We start from the raw sequence: 16,235 nt of genomic DNA on the forward strand, positions 1-16,235 counted from the left end.
TTCATTCCTTCATGTACCAGAGAGCACTTAAGTATTCGAGGGTATTTGTCTTGTTTTTTCTCACCCTTCACAAAAGCTGTCCTCTGCTTAACATGCTCGTTTTTTCCTTTGGAGCCATTTTCCTCTGTAGGCTCTCTGAGCTGGCCAGCTGCCAAACAGTAGGGTGAGCTGCATGAAAAAGCCTTGATCATTGACAGGCTGTCTTACAATTTCTTTCTTGTATTCAAGATGCAGATGGATGTTATTAGAAAGGTTTTTACTTCGAATGTGCGCGGCTTGTCCACATGGCTGAGATTAGTGCTCAATACTCATATAATGCTTTTCATCCTCAAAAGGACTTTACAAGCTCCAGCCCTCAAAACACCCCTACAAGGTAGGTGCATGAGTTTAGTTAGATGTATTCTAACAAGGAGGGACACATGTTAGTAACTTGTTCAAAGACGTATTGCACAGTAAGCATTATAAAGGAAGGAGTTAGTTACACTTTCCTAATGCTCTTCTGTGATGTGTTCCTATGAAAAAAATAAATTAAAAGATTTCACCATGGCAACATGTCTTCCCCCATGAAAGAAGTGATTAGTGACATCAAAAATGAAAATGTATCTCAGGTTGTAGTACTACTCGATAAAAATGCAGCATTTCTAAAATTTATGAGGCCAAATATGCTACTGCACTAAGCTTCAATTAATACAGCAGAACTGGAGCCTACAGGGATCGTCAAATTTGATAGAAGATTTGGAGCACTTGCCTCAAACCATACTTCAAAACAGAGGGAAACGATTATAGGAAGAATGATGAAAAATGCCTTCTCAGTTGAAAGGACAGTGCAGGATTATTTTTTCTTCTGCTTTAACTGCATAATTATAATTAAAACAGCTCCAGTAACCTGAACAGTCCCAGTATGAACTCCCTTCCACTGAAAGTTCTTGTAACATTGTACCTCATCTTAGTGAGGAGGCTGAAATAAGCTGTAGCTGTAAAAGATGTCTTTATAATTATGTTTTTGCACTGAGCTTCTACTGGCATGGCTATGCTGATGTGCTTTACCTTGCACAGACAAGCCAGTGAAGTTTCCAATGTTGACCAGTGTACATAACCTGGCCAAGATCACACTCTGGGATGTGGTTTCTAAACTAGGTCGGCAAGACCTCGAAGGCTGTCTGATAACCATCATTAAAGGGCTTTGCAGCCTTGGTGGGCCTTAGGGCCTGCATAGGTAGCTGGAAAAATTGGCTGGGAAAACAGCAGCCAACTTGGCTCCATAAGGAATAGTTAATAAGGCTGTGAGATGGAGAGGCACTTCTGAATAGAAGCAGGGGCTAGCTGGGGCAGACTACAGGCACAAGGGTTTGCTTCACAGAAATGAACCTACTTTCTGCTTTCTGGGTAAATAGATTGCAAACAGCCTGTCTAGCCCAAGACCCAAGGAGGGTAAAGCTTTATAGGCTCAAGTAAGTGTATATTTATGTATGTATATTTAATTCTGTTCTATCTTCCCTATTTTTTGACTAAGCTTTGCTTTCTTTCAGATAATTTTTTTTTCCAGGAGTAAATTCTTGCATAGTTATGTCAATTGAATGAAGGACTCTGCAGCATCTCAGGAAAAACAGTGACTGTAAGTAACTGAACTCTCTGGTGTGTCAGGTAGGACTGCATGCTTGGTGCTGCATACAGTAGGGTGAAGGAATGGTATAAAGTAGTCATGCTTTTTTAACCCCAAGAAAGATTTCTTACTTTTTTCCAGAATACTTCTACATTTGATTTTATCTCCCTCCTGTTTTACTGGGAAAGGTATCTGGCCCCACAAACTACTCTGGAGAAAAAGGAAAAGCAAGTTATTTTCTGGTTTTATGACTACTATACAGTGTTTCAGGTAAATTTGGAAAATGATGGGCACATAAATTAATGAAATTTTTCTTAAGGGAAATTACAAGTGGAACAAGTTATCACATTTTTATGGTTTCTACATCCTTAGTCTTTAATGCCAGCTACCCTATTTCACTTTATAATTGTGCAAGTGAGTGCATCTAGGCCAATTAAGCATTTTCAGTTGCCTTCAAAAGAGTTGCAACTGCCTGCTAGAGGGAGGAGATACCACATGATTTAGCCTTAATCGTTTGGGTTTAAGGTTAAGAGCTGCTTTTTCAGGGCCACAACTTACCTGCATGGTTTTGAGGAAAAGACATACATGTGCTCATTGCAAAACCATGAGGTATTTAATAGCTCAAAGCTATGTATTGCTTTGGATATGTTCAGTACTTTTATTTCTCTTTAAAATTTACAAAGATCTGCAAGCATTGCAGAATGGGTTCAGGCTACTGTAGCCCATTTTTTTTCAAATGCCATCACATCTTCATCCACCTACAATTCCTTTCTTATTTTCCACAAGGTTAGTCATGGAACCTTCAGGTTTGAGGCTCCCACAAAGAGAAGTGGAACTTAATTCCCATGTGCACAGATCTTTTAAGATTAACCACAGTAGGAAAATACTTCCCCTAGCTTCAGTATTGCTCTCCAAATTCAAATGAAGTGAATACCTGTACCATTATTGATGGTTTTAAAAAAAAGGGTGATATTTTTGCTTGAAAGGTCCCTCTTTCCACTTACTGATACGTGTTTTTAATCAATTGTATTTACACTGTCCAGGAATATCAACCCACTATCTGGGTCAGAGATTTGCATATAAAGTGAGAGGGACCCTCACTGAAAGCATATTAGTGATGAGTGTGGGTTAAGGATTACAGGTACTTCAAATAAAACTTCAGAAAGTCTATTTGAAAATAAACAAAGTATCCATGCAAATACTTAACTTCTGGAGCACTGGGAGTATTTTTGTAACACAAGGGACCAAGACAGATTAATTAAAGCTGAGATTTTCTCTTGTACTTCAACTCCTCTGCTTCACAGCAAGAGGAATCTAACTTCATACCTGAATGCAGTAGTAATGCAAAGGCTTGAGGCAACATTGTTAGCTAGTCACATCAACGGAATGAAGTTATACAGCTCACTTCCACCTGAGAGAAGAACTATTTTAGCAGTTCGTGCGTCGCTAACGAGACACAGATGTCGCCATCGGGCAAACAGGGGCAAGATTGTTTTGTTGTTCGTCATGCGCCTCTTCCCAGGGCACAGCTGAGTGCACGTCAGAGAGGTCTCTCTTTCTGGGGGTTTCAAGCACTGCATTATTTTTTTTAGCTAGAGACCATCCTCTGCTGCAGCACTGTGAGAACTCCCTGCGAGCCCTGCAGGGATCAGAGACAAGGACAGGGTCCTTAGCTGTTTTAAACTAGCAGGATTTTGCCGGTCTCACTGAAATATAGGGGCTTTAATCAGACGAGGACCTGGGCTGTAAAACAAAGGCACGCTGAAGCAGGAGAATGATCCACCCCAGCCCTTCTCCCACTGAAGAGTCTGCCTCCTCATGTGAATGCTGCTTGCGCACAAACAAGAGCATGTGGATGCCGATCTCCACCCTCCAGTTTATTTGCAGGAGGGTACTTGTGAAGTATTTCAAGACTTCCTTATCCCAAAGACTAAATACACAGGACTGTCTCCATTCCAGGTAGCTTGAGCTGAAGGAAGAGAGATAAAATCTAAATATGGATAGCAGGAGTGTGGTTACTGTGGCAGCGCACAGGGCTCTGGTCATGCCAGTCAGGTGCCAGCATATGTCAGCAGTCTTTTAAATGGCTAACAAAAAAAGAAAAAAAAAAAAGGAAAATTCTTGGCAAAGAGCTTCCCCCAAACAAAATCTTTAAGAGTTCCTATGTTTTTCAAAAGTTACATCTTCCAGAGAGTCATTTATTTGCCACAAAGCATTCAACTACCTCTTTCTGTCCGATTACTTCCCACATTTCAGTTTCTCTTCCTGACCTAGAAAACTTATTTACAAGATATACTTGGTTGGCTACAGATCTTCGTCTGCAACATCCCTCTGCTACTTGCTCTGCTAAGCACAGCAACAAAGACAGAGGCTTTTTCTTCTTAGTTTTAGTTTTTTTTCTGGAAAGGAAAAGTGAAACAGGCAGTGTGTTCCCATGTTTTTCCAGCAGTGGTACAAGAAGGCAGTGGTGAATGTTCTCAGCACAAATCAGTTGTTGCAGGAGTAGGAAGATGGTGTTTATCACAGCTAGCTGCTGAATGTTTAAAGAGTATTATGAGTATCTGTTACATAAATGAAACAAATAACAAAATTAACATAAAAACCCTGAGGGAAAGTGATAAGTTATTGCTGTCTGTCTTAGATCCAAGTAACACAAGGAATACATTGTGTAAACTTCTGCCTCAGAGCTAGTGACTGCTTAAGAGCGCAGTACTGCTTTTTTTTTGTCTGGTCCTTCATGTCTGTTTTTGTATTACTGGAGGATTTCTTGCTGCAGCTAAATTTAATCCTTGAATTTGTTATTTATTATGCATTTGTACAGAAGCTGAAGGTTAGAGTGGAAATAGGGACCTCTTTGTATTAAGTTCATGACAAAACGAAAGGAATAGAAAATACTAATTTTCAGTTCTCACATTAACAGAGATTGTAGAGTCTGTGAAACAAATTTGGTCATAATAGTGTTTTGAACCTGAAGTGTGTATTTTTTTATGGTCTGTCTATTAAGAGTATTCTTTGAATACAGATGCAGTGAAGAGCTGTGCGTAGACGAGGTCAGGCATGTTGTCATTAAATTGTCCAGAATGATCAAGATGATTTTGCAATAAGCTTAGATCACCTTGGTAGCTTAATTCAGTGTCCATCTACCTGGAATATGCTTTCTTTGGATACTGTAAAATTAGATTTAAAAACTCTTTTATTCCAGTTACTGGATGGTTTCTTCCTGCAAGAATAGATTCAACATAAATCGATGGAGTGTGGTATCACTAATTTGTAAGTAACAAAAATATCGACTTTTATAGAATTCACTGAACTTAAAGCTGATGCTATCCATTTAAATTGGTACCTAGTACTTGTCACATTATGATATAGGTGTGAATATGCTTTGCCAGGATATGTATGCACAGCAGAGTAAGTACACACTTAAGTACACACCCACACATCCCCATATGCTTTGAACAGATCTAAATGGTGACTGAAGGATGAAGAAGGCTGAGCCACATAAACATTATCCACAATGACTATTAATTTCAAGGCAAGGCAATAATTTATAAAGGTTGTTAGGAAGCAATGTAAATGCAAATGCTCTTCTAATAAGCGCCAGGAGTATTACGTTGGGACGTGTTTGTGATTCACCAGAGTGTGTTAAGCAGGGAAGAGCGTGGATGATTTCTGTGGAAGATGGTGACAAGAGTAAAGAGGTGAAAACTGACAGGAATGTGGCGTTCGGGGACTCAGTCCAAGGAATAGCTCTAGCATGGGCTGACTTAGCAGTGCAGTAAGCAGTGCTTGGTGCTGGAGCGAGGACGAGCAATATCTGGAATAATGAATCAATAATTCATTATGGAAAAATGCTACCAGCTGTAAACTTAATTTGTAGAATAATGCCCTGCAGTAATGCCAAAAGTTATAAATATATTCATACTTTTTTTGAAACAGCTAGTACAAGCTGAAGCCAAATGCTTCAGTCATATATAATATATAATAAAGCTGACTTATAAAAAAAAAAAGAAAAAGAAAAGGTTTCTGATGGCAGTCAGTGAAAATAAGGCAATTAGTATAGAATCCTTATACTGAAAATAGCACATTTAGAGTGAGAGGTCTTAATAGCAATGTTAACAACAATTTTTTTCTCATATAAATATTTTATATCTTGGTGCAGGAATAAAGTTCCTAAGTGTTTCATTCTCCTAGCAGAGCTGTACATATTTTATTTATCATTCTGCATGATCTATTAGATAACTTTATCGTCTAGTGTTTTATGAAAAGCAGTATTATTGGATATTAATGATCATCTGGCTATCTATCATTAATATGTATGAATTAAATTATTTTAAAGGCTTGGCCAGCTTTGAATAAATAGTAATCCTGTCTATATTTGACTTTTAGACAATTTCCACTTTTGATACTTTGGAACAATCATGTAATATTTGGGTTGTAGGAACTTCAAAAGATTAAACAACTCAATTACAGTTATTTCAGAAAGAGTACGCTTGTATTTTCTTTTAGGAAATATATTGGCTTAAAAGCAGAACACTGAAAGGTAAGCTTGGGCTTTAATTTAAATTTCAAAGGCTATGAGTAAGAATGAAATATTTTTTTCCTTATTTGGCCTGTCATTTACTGAAATGTATTATTAGAATTATATGTGACACCAAATACATAGATCATGAAACTCTTATGATATACATTCAACAGTTGAAATTGTTCCTGTGTATATCCTACCTACGTTAGTTTGTGGATGCCTATTTGGAAAGGAGTGGAGTGCATTTTTTAACCTATACATTATTCAGAAAGTGTCATCTATCTAAAATGACACTGGCTTTAGTCTCTCTGATACCTTTGCCACTGTGTAGCAGGTGCAATTTGAGACCCACCATAGAGCATCTCTCTGTTCTGGCAGCCTGTCCCAGGGCACACCAGGCCCGAAGCACTGACTTACTGCTGTGTGCCTTGTACCATCCCACTGAACCAACCTCTTTCGCCTCACGTCCTGATAATGACAAGAGATTCTATTTCACTGTTTCTCTCTGTGGTTCATTTTCTGTTTAAAAAACCCTCAAAATGCTGCTGCTACTGTTCTAGAAGCAGCACTTTGCAGTGCTTCCTCTATGTCTCAGAATACCTAAGAGGTTTAGTTGCTACATTTGTGTCTCTTTTCACAGAAGGAGAAGCTGGGGCAGGTGTTGACATGACATCTGGAGCCACCTTCCCAGTGGGGGTACTGGGATACAAGACTCACAGTCACCTCCCATCATCACTTTCACTCCTGAGGGATGAGGGGCAGACCTGTACCATGGTCACAAGCACAAAGGAAGTTTGTAGAGATGTTCCTGAGCTTCAGAAACACGGGCTTGACCTTCAAGAGTTCCTGCTAATTTGTTCAGTGTGTAGCAAAGGCCTCCGGCTATGCCTCCTGGGTGCTGCCGCAGCACAGCCACCTTCCCTTTTGTTTGGGCACCTTTATCAGTACAGCCGAAGGGAACACTGTGTGGACTGTGAATTCCTCTCCCAGATCATGTAAATACTTGGACGGCATGTGCTGTTGCTGCTAGTATTAATCTAACTAGCTAAAGTTGGTTTGCATACATTTGTAGCTATGGCAGAAGATTAATGATAAATATTCCCAAATGCGGCTGTGCAAATAGTGGCAAATTCTGAGTAAATGCATGAAATGCATTATAGTAGTCAAAAATTCTTCTGTTTTTCCTTCAAGAAAAAAAAGAAAAGGATGGTTCTTCTTTTATGGCACAGGCCTAGTTCTCTTTTGTAACTTTTAGAATTTCACACATCTTATGAGTATAAAAGGATCATAAAACCTATGGTAAACATTCAAGGATTATTTTACTATGGACTGTTAAACCACTGATATCCTTCTACCCTACCCTCTGGATCAGGGGTGCAGAGTTGTTTTTACATACTGTGCCCATACATAAGTGAATGCTTGTTGACAAATAGACACAATAACTAGAGGATGTTGTGTAAAAAATTAACAGGTAAAACCACCCAAACAAACAAACTCACATGCCCTTCATCATATTGTAAAAGATACTAAAAAATGGAATTGCAAATGGTAGCAATCCCAGCCATTTATAAATCCCAAAAGGTGAGAGACAGCATTCTTGGAAATGGTGCCATCCCTAAAGACAGAGCATAGAAGCTAATCTTATGCAAAAGAAGTTGTCTCCCCTTGGTAGTGGCCTTACTTGTACCTAAAATAATTCATCTTTGACTTAAAATCCATCAAAATTGGCTTCTGCCCAGTCCAAAGGGGATGGCTGCTCTTCTCAAGGTCAGCTCTGAAGGGGTTCACCAGGCCAATACCTCTGTTCCTCTGTAACTGTCTGCTTCCATGAATGGTTATGGAAATATCTTTTTATGGTTGCTGAGAAGGTGCCAGGAGAGAGCTGGGAAGGAGAGGGGCAATTCTGAGGGCTGGAGTTTGGCTGCATGAATCTGCTTCAGCTGCCATGCCATCTCAAGGAGATAGATGAAAACAAGTACTTACCCAGAGAAATGGGAGAAAAGAGCATCCCTGGGCTTATAACCATACTGACTGCACATAATTTACTAAACTCCCTCAAAGTGGCAATGTTTTATTTCCTACCAGGGCAGACTGGCACAAACCAAGCATTTAACCGTGGGTGACTAGTTACAGGTGTCATGGATTCAAAGCCATGTGGCTAAGTCAAGTGCAAGCTTTTCAAAGTGTGAGCATCTTCTTAAAAATGAGGTTTAGCAAATGAAAAAAATGGTCCCAGAACTGCTGAATTTGTTTTCTTAGCATTTTAGTAACTGTTTGACCTGACCATTTCAAATTACCACTTGAAAGAAATGGACATATTCAGGAGGGCAGATACTCGTTATTTCTAAGGCAAAATACTTCTCTAAAACGACATGGTGATCAGCTGTAGCTATCCAAAAAGATATTGTGCTGAGCTGTCATGTTTCTTGTTGCAGCCTTTTTGTATTGTTGAAATATCAACACTATAGGTACTGCATGTATATAGTTAACTCTTGGTTTCCTGGTGTAAGATGGGTAGGAAACCTGTTTAATGTATTAACATGACCAGAAAAACACCCTCCCTCAGGAAAAAAAAAATCCATTGTAAATATGGATAAGGCTACATAATGTAGCCGGAAGAGTAACCAATAAGCAAAATGAATGGCATGTTCTGGTATATATGTGTATTTTAAATCATACTGATTTTTTGTTGAAGCTGGAAAACAGGAAGACAGTGAGACTTAAGAGAAAATGGAAGTTGCAAAAACCTTTGCCACTGTAAATTATATTTTGTTGAATACTTGTAATGAAAAATAGGGGTTTCTGGAGATAGCTCGATGTTTTCTCTGAATCATGATGATTATTTACTGAGTTATTTTTTATTTTTTCTATTCAGAAATAACTAGACTACTTTCAGCAAGAGAAAAAACCTAGCATAAAGGATAGGCTAATATCCACCATGGAGGATATGAATAATCAGAAGCATTTGCATTATACAAATATGTTGCTTACAGACACTAAAAAAGGTGTTAACACAACACATCCTTAAATATTACTGAGAAATTGTTGAGTATATTTGTACATAGTTCTCTATGTACAATTCTCTTCTTTCATTCATTCCCATTTATAACAATTCATGTAGTGTGGGGTAGGCCTTTGACACAGACCTCTAACCATCGAGATTTGTGACACTGATCAGAATACAATGAGAGACCCCAGAACTCATCCGCTGAAGTGAAATATCCCTATAAATCACAAGTATTGTGTTACCAGACAGCACAGCAAAAAATTAACCAGAGCAAAACACTCGACTCGACGCTGTTACAGCTAATAGGTCTGAAATGAAAGATAATTGCATTTTAAAATAGAGTGGGTAGCTCTGTTTTGATGTAGAGATATAAAGATGTCAGCCAAGCTAGGCTGCAGCAGCAGGGAATGGGTGCCCTGAAGTGATTGAGGAGTGAAGCCCAAGAGAGCATTCCTCACATTCCTGTGGCACTCCTCCTATACATATGCCCCACAAGAAAAGGGAATTCCAGCACTCCGGATTGGTATACAGAGCTTCGGAAAAGCTGGCACTTTTCTATAGCTGCAGGCTTGATTAATTTGAAGAAATTATTATCAACTCTGGATGACGAACACGAGGCATATTTAAACTGTTATTTTTCAGGGCAAAGGACATGACATTACCAATCTGTTACAAAAAAAAACCCCACCAAAACATCCCCCATAAGGACTTCTAGTAAGCACCAACCAGCAAAATGTAGAGAATGTGGAGCACTCCCTAGTATTTTCCCAAGATCTGCCCAGAATAATTGGTATTACTGCAAAAATATTTTGCTGACACATACGAGTGGGATTAGCCCAAAGAGCTATCTTTGTTAATGAGCCATATCTAGAAATTCAGTAGGTTTAGTAGATTACTGTCTGAAGGCACAGCATTTTTGAGAGCCACTTATGTCTAAAAGTGTAACATTTTTTCTCCTGGGACTAGCAGTGAATGGTTTGAAAGGAAAAGATGGTTATCCCTGGGAATTTTCACAAATAAAAAAATCAAATAAAGATGACACTACCTTACTTGGAATTGAAATGTGACTGCTAGTGACTGGGAATTAAACAGATTTATTAGTGTTGACATTATTTACATTGCGTGATCCGTATCAGCGAAGGGTACACATCACTTGTGAAAGCAAATACATTAATAGTATTACCCCGTCCTTAATGGCACGTTAATAATACTTCCACGATTCGCGTTTGTCAGGCTGCTGCTGAGACGTGCTTGGTGTCGTGGTAAACAAAGAAAATCAGCCATGTTGCGAGACCCTTTATTCTTTAAAAACTCAAGTTCACGTGAGAAGAATCCGCCGCTAGATAACCCCCGGGATAGTGATAAATTAACGATTTCACACCCTCCCCTTCCTCGTTTTTACCCCATATAGCAACGACAGAGGGGACAGCCGGCTGATACGGATTACTTTTGAGAAGCGTGACAACAGGTGGCCTCCCCAAAGTCACTAGATCCAGCAGATCAAGTCTTTATTTATTTTTTTTTTCTAGCGTCCAGCTAGAAAAAAAAAAATGCCCAACACCATTATCCATCCATAGGGAGCACCGCCGAAGCCGTGCTGAGGCGCGTCCCTCGGGACCATGGCGGCAGCCGGTCAGACATCTTTTTTTGTGGTTAAACCCGGCAAGGATGCGTTCCCAGGGGGAGGATGCTGAGGCACTGCTGCCGGAGGGGACCCCGCCGGTCGCGACCCCCGGCGACCCGCCCCCCCTTCCCTCCCCCTTCCCGCCTCGGCCCGCCCCCCGCCGCTCCGCCTCCCCGAGCCGGCAACTTCCCCGTCGCCGAGGCGGGCGCGGAGCCCCCCATCAGCCCGGATGGGAGGAGGAGGAAGAGGAGGGAGGAGGCGACGACGGTGCCCGGGGGGATGCGGCGGAGCGGGCCAGCGGGAGGCGTAGAGCCGGGTCGAGAGGGAGCGCCGAGCCCTTGTCGCCGCCGCTGCCACCGGCGGGGCTCGGCCGCCGCCTCCAGCTCCGGGCGGCGGCGCTGCTGAGCCCGCGGTGCCTGCGCGCCGCGCCGCCTCCCCGCTCCTCGCCCAGCGCTCCGGCCGCGCAGCGCCAGGCCGCGGCCGCCCTCCCCCAGCGCCTCCCGGGCGGCGGCGGGAGGCAGCAGGGGCGCGATGGCGTCCTACGTGGATAACAGCTTCCGCCAGGCGGTGATGAAGAACCCGGCGGAGCGGAGCCCCCAGGTAGGCGCCCCTTCCCCGCGGACCCGCGGCTCCCGCACACGGCATGGGGGGCCCGCCCCGCGCAGCCCCGGCCGGGGCAGCCCGGCAGCCCCACGGCCCCGCTCCGGGGAGCGCGACCCCCCCTCCCAGCCCCCGCCAGGCTCCCCAGCGCCGAATTCCCGGTCGGCAGCAGCTCCCGGGAAGGGAAGACGCGCATTAGCGCGACAACTTTCCTCCTACTCCCTAATTTTGGGGGAAGGAGAGGAGAAACGCCAGCTGGGTTTGTTTTGGAGGTTGCTTCCGGTAAAATGAAAAATGAACTTAGAGTATAATTTTTCGGTGGTGTGTTTTGTCTTTTCTTTTCCTTTTTTTTTTTTTTTTTTTTGTGTGTGTGTGTGTTTTGTTATTGCCCCGGAGTACGGGTGGCTCTGGATTTGAATTCAATCCCTACTTTCACATAGCTGGCTGGAGCTGGCAGCGCTGTTTCATAATGTAGGGGCTGAGGTCAGTGGTATTCTTGGCGAGTCCTTACTCTCCAAAGTAGGGTGAAATCCTTACACAATGGCACCAGGCAGGAATTTTTTAGATACCTGCGCCGGGCTCCTGGAGCCCTCTTTGTCAGAGGAGTGTGTGTTGAAGCTGTTTGTAAGCGTAGTTGCGCTTAGAGAGGCTGAGAAAGGTTAAGCTGGGGACTGGAGTGCGTACAGAAACATTTTGACTTAACATGACCTGAAAAACAACTAAACTGAATGAGTTCCTTCTGCTCCCGAACGGCTGCTGCAGTGGCTGTTGCTGCCAACTGTCTAAAGACTAATAAGCTTTACACTGATCCCCACATCAAGCCGCGGTTCAATAGCTAATGATACAAGGAGTTACTTTGCTTGGAGTTGTAATGCCATCTGTCCTATTTTCTAAAGGCTTGTCCTGCCTTCTGAGCAGTCCCTGTATTCGGGTTTTGGGGAAGAGATGCTGTTACTGATTGTTTTGGCAGGCATCTGACTGGCTGGTGATTATTTCAAATTGGGGCAAAGAGGAAACCTTGACTTTCGGTCAGCACCCATAAGTCATTCCTCCTACTATAGATACGTCATTGTGGTAATGTTATTTTTATCCCCATGCTCATGGCATATGTGTGAGAGAATAAAACTTCTCATGGAAAAACATACTGACTTGCATAGGCGTCGTATGTGGCATGCCTTTTTGACAACTCTATTTTTTTTTTTCTTTTATAAAAAAAAAAGGAAGCTGCTTCTGGAACATGTTTTTGTGGTGCTAAACTTGTTTCTCTGTCCTTGTTTGACCTTTTCCAAATGTCTGTTTGCCTTCAGTGCTGGACCCAGCCCTTCAGTGTGTTGTGAAAGCTGAAGGAGGCTGAGTGCTCTCTCCTGGGGAAGACACTCTGCAAACTTGTAGCGAGGTCACTTGCATTGGTAGAAGCATAGATTCCAGCTAGGGGAGCCTACCGGCAGTGTCCAGCCTCAGGACATGGTTGTCGAAGCATGATGGGGTGTTCAGGAGGAGTGATGCTGGCAGATGCTCAGAAACCAGTGGGTCAGGCTGTGGGGCCACCAGGCTGGGCTTGGGAGATGACGCTTCCCCTGTGGCATCATCTGTGCCATGTGAACTGTTAAACTTTCTCATGTCCTTGCCAGTTGGCCTTGCTGTCTAGACGGGATAGTAAAGAAACACAAAAAGGCGGAAAGCAAGAAGTGATGCAGTGAAGAATCCAGCCTGAATAAAGGCAGGGATAAAGCCCATGTGAAGGGCGCGGAGCAGAGAGCTAAATTGGGAACACCAGGGCTGCGTTAATGCTGTAAAACTTCCCGAATCAGCACACTGGCAGCCTGCTGTGGCAATCGCCACAGGAAAAAAAGCCCACCCTTAAATCCATGAAACCGACACTGGCCCAAAATAATCCACAAATAAGACCAAATTTGTGGGAAATACAGTGTATTGTTAGCACTGGAAATGCTTGAAACTGGTGGTCAGACGTGTCCTCCTGTTGCTGCTGGGGAGACTGGGCTTGCAGCAGAAAACTTGGTTGGCATTTTTGTAAATGGCTTGTGTTGAATTGTGTGTGTTAGAGTTTGTGGGGTTTTTTTTTCTAATGTTGGTTCTCTGTTCAGGAAGTTTGATTTTATTTTACAACAGTATTGGAATTTGAAAGAAATATGTGTATGCATATCATCTTTCATCATTAAGTGAAAAGGAAAAAAATACGTAGAAAGGTACAAAGACCTTGTTTTTCCCTCTTCCCTTAAAGTAACTTTTTATTGTCTCTCTACTTGTATTTTCCTGTCCTTGCTATGTTATCTCCAAAGGATAGCTACTTAATTTGGCTTTTGAGAAGCCATAAGGCTTCTTTAAAGTTGAGAGAGGGTTGAAAAGAGAAAATATATTTATCATATTCATGTCAGTACAGGAAATAGCAAGCGAAGTATGTTAGTAGTGTATTTGCTTCTTACTTATGTTAGCAAACTCTTTGGGGCTCAACTTCTCCCAAATCACGATGAGGTAAATATCTGTTTGACATTACTGTTCACCCTGGATTGCCAGGGTGCAAATTTGGCACCATGCCTTCACTGCAGGCTCAGAGGAGAGGAGTGACAGAATGATAGCCAGTATGTACAGCTTTGAGGAGTAGGTCTGATAAACAGTGTTGGAGAAAGCAAACTTAACTTGGTATGAATTTCTGTAGTGCAAAAATCTCTTGGTAATTTTGGACTGGATTGATTTTCTTTTTTCTTTGAGGTAAACAGTGTATTCTGCAATTGCTTTTGTAAATTCATAACTTTATATGTATCCTCCTTTACAGGGTTTCCTGAATTTTGTGAATCACAACTCAATATTCTGTTGGCTAAAAAAAAAAAAAAAAAAAAAGAATATATATGTGGCCTGTACTTTAACATGCTTGTTGTGTAACTCTCTTCTTTAATTGCTGTATTAAACTATTCATTTTCTCTTTGAAGACGTGAACTAGGAAGTTAATTTAACTACTTTGGGGAATCTAACTTTTAAATGTTCATAAATTACAAATGGTTTTATGCCCTTAAGCTGTGAGTAATAGCAATCTATTTTTTTCTCTCCTAAGGTCCTCTTGCATGGACTGTTACAGCTTTAAGTCTTTGCAAAACAAATTCTTTCTGGCATCATAGGCCATTTTAGAAAGCATGCAGCTTTATACTGGTGTAGCTTGGCCTGAAAAAATAAGGCTGCTTTTGTTTTCAAACAAGAGAAACTGAGCCTTAATCTTTCTTTATCCTAACAACACATTTGCATGGCGTGGTATGTGAATAGCTAGTTACTTCAGAAACCCTGCATCCTGCTCACTGTTTTCATGCCACTTAGTGATGTCTGCAGCAAGTAGTTTTTTGATGTGTGCCCTATGTATGTTAGATGCCTAAGGTTTGCTTCTGGAAGCTGCCGGTGTGGTACGTGAAGGCAGTTCAATACAGCAGAGCAGAGATGTAACAGCATCAGACCACATCTTCAGGGCAGAGGGGAGAACTGTACAGTAGTCCTTAGTTTGATACTAATGCGTCATTTAATGTCAGAAGACATCTAAACAGGATGCTGTTGTTAAGCAGATACTCCCTTCTTCAACAGTTGAGAGGAACAATGGCTTAATTATAGGATGTACCTATGCTTTTTCCAAGCAAACTTTCAGCTCGTTCCCCAGTTGTGTAATTTTTATACTTGTAACCAGTGATAGCATGGTTGTGTGCAATCTTCAGATAAGCCAGAAATGAACATTTCCTTCTTGCAATAGTGATCTCTTAACGAATAAGTACAAGGCTGTGTAGTTTAATGAGATCAGAGAAACTAAGAGTTTTATATGTGAGTCTAGCAAAAGAATATTTAGTCTTTAAATTCAGGCTGATCGTGCATCTGTATATCAAATACACTAGAAGACTAAAATGATCTTTTTCAAAATAGCTTATTTGGGATTTCTTTCATTTTGAAATAGAAAAATATTTTGGAGCTTGAGTTTTGCTTTCAGATTTTCTTCACTGTCAGCATGCTACCATGTTGCCATCTTTTTGAGGTGAGCATTTACAGAGGAGGATAACCGCTGTTATCAGGCTGCTAACAGCAGTATAATGCTGAGAACTGATTCTGTTGCTAAATTCTCCTGCTGGTTCTTGGTAGCCCTGAGAAGCAAAGGAGTGTGACAGCTGATGCCTGGTATTTGGCTGTATTGCATTGGTGTAGTGCTCTTCCCACAATGCATCTCAGGGCTTTGTAATGTGGTTATTCAGGAATAGCCTTGCTTTGCAAGGTTTGACATTCTGTTTCTTTCTGGGGAGCCCATTTGGCCAACAAAATTAGATTCCTAGCTGTGCTTCCCGTGGTGGTGTTCAGGCTTTCTGCTGACTGCAGTGACTAGCTCTGAAGTGGGATCATGAGCCTGTTATGTTTTGTGTTAACGTTGGGACCACTGTAAGTAATGCAGCTTAATAAAGAAGAGTTGTTGCATATTCTTCACTGGGGCCTTTCTTGCTCAGCAGTGGGCTTCAGGTAGAATTGCCATCATAAAGTCAGCTGTAAGGGTAGTTGGTCTGAGCAAAAAAAATCCCCAAACCCTCTAGATGCTGTAGGGTTTTGGAAACTTGTTCAAAATAGTTCCCCTGAATGTGTCTGAAAAACTGTAAGTTAAGTGATGTCTTGTGGTGTCTCATGGGCTGGAAGTAGGGGAGGTGGATACAGATGAAAAAGTTAAAATAGGCATGTATATCTAGATACCTTTAACCACAGGGATTTTTCCTGCTGGGTTTTAGCACTTAACTGGGAGCATTAAAAACCAAAGGAACTGTTGGGAAAAAGTGAGACCTTTACCTGACAAAGCAAATAATGTATTTGTTTGGTACAGAAATAATACCAGAGAATGTATTTTGGAAAT

General features: G+C 41.6%; 1 protein-coding gene and 1 long non-coding RNA gene across 5 annotated transcripts in view; both read left to right on the plus strand.

Moving 5' to 3' along the window:
* LOC116444672 overlaps nucleotides 1-10,161 on the plus strand; it is a 21,676-nt gene extending 11,515 nt beyond the window's left edge. Inside the window, exons 3-7 of one of the 2 annotated variants that reach the window (XR_004240438.1) lie at nucleotides 229-373; nucleotides 1,530-1,615; nucleotides 1,726-1,873; nucleotides 4,806-4,873; nucleotides 6,766-10,161. This is a non-coding gene — a long non-coding RNA (uncharacterized LOC116444672). The remainder of the gene's footprint in view (nucleotides 1-228; nucleotides 374-1,529; nucleotides 1,616-1,725; nucleotides 1,874-4,805; nucleotides 4,874-6,765) is intronic. The other variant, XR_004240437.1, reaches the window with a different exon arrangement.
* A 1,043-nt stretch (nucleotides 10,162-11,204) lies between these two features.
* Nucleotides 11,205-16,235, plus strand: part of RAPGEF2 (Rap guanine nucleotide exchange factor 2) — a 186,593-nt gene continuing 181,562 nt past the window's right edge. For 2 of the 3 annotated variants that reach the window (XM_032108470.1, XM_032108471.1), the window contains exon 1: nucleotides 11,206-11,356. In XM_032108470.1, the coding sequence (XP_031964361.1) occupies nucleotides 11,288-11,356 (69 nt within the window). In that variant the 5' untranslated portion in view covers nucleotides 11,206-11,287. Of the gene's footprint in view, nucleotides 11,357-16,235 lie in introns of all 3 variants that reach the window. The other variant, XM_032108462.1, reaches the window with a different exon arrangement.

The sequence above is a fragment of the Corvus moneduloides genome, chromosome 5 (genome assembly GCF_009650955.1).
Source record: "Corvus moneduloides isolate bCorMon1 chromosome 5, bCorMon1.pri, whole genome shotgun sequence".
Taxonomy (NCBI): domain Eukaryota; kingdom Metazoa; phylum Chordata; class Aves; order Passeriformes; family Corvidae; genus Corvus; species Corvus moneduloides.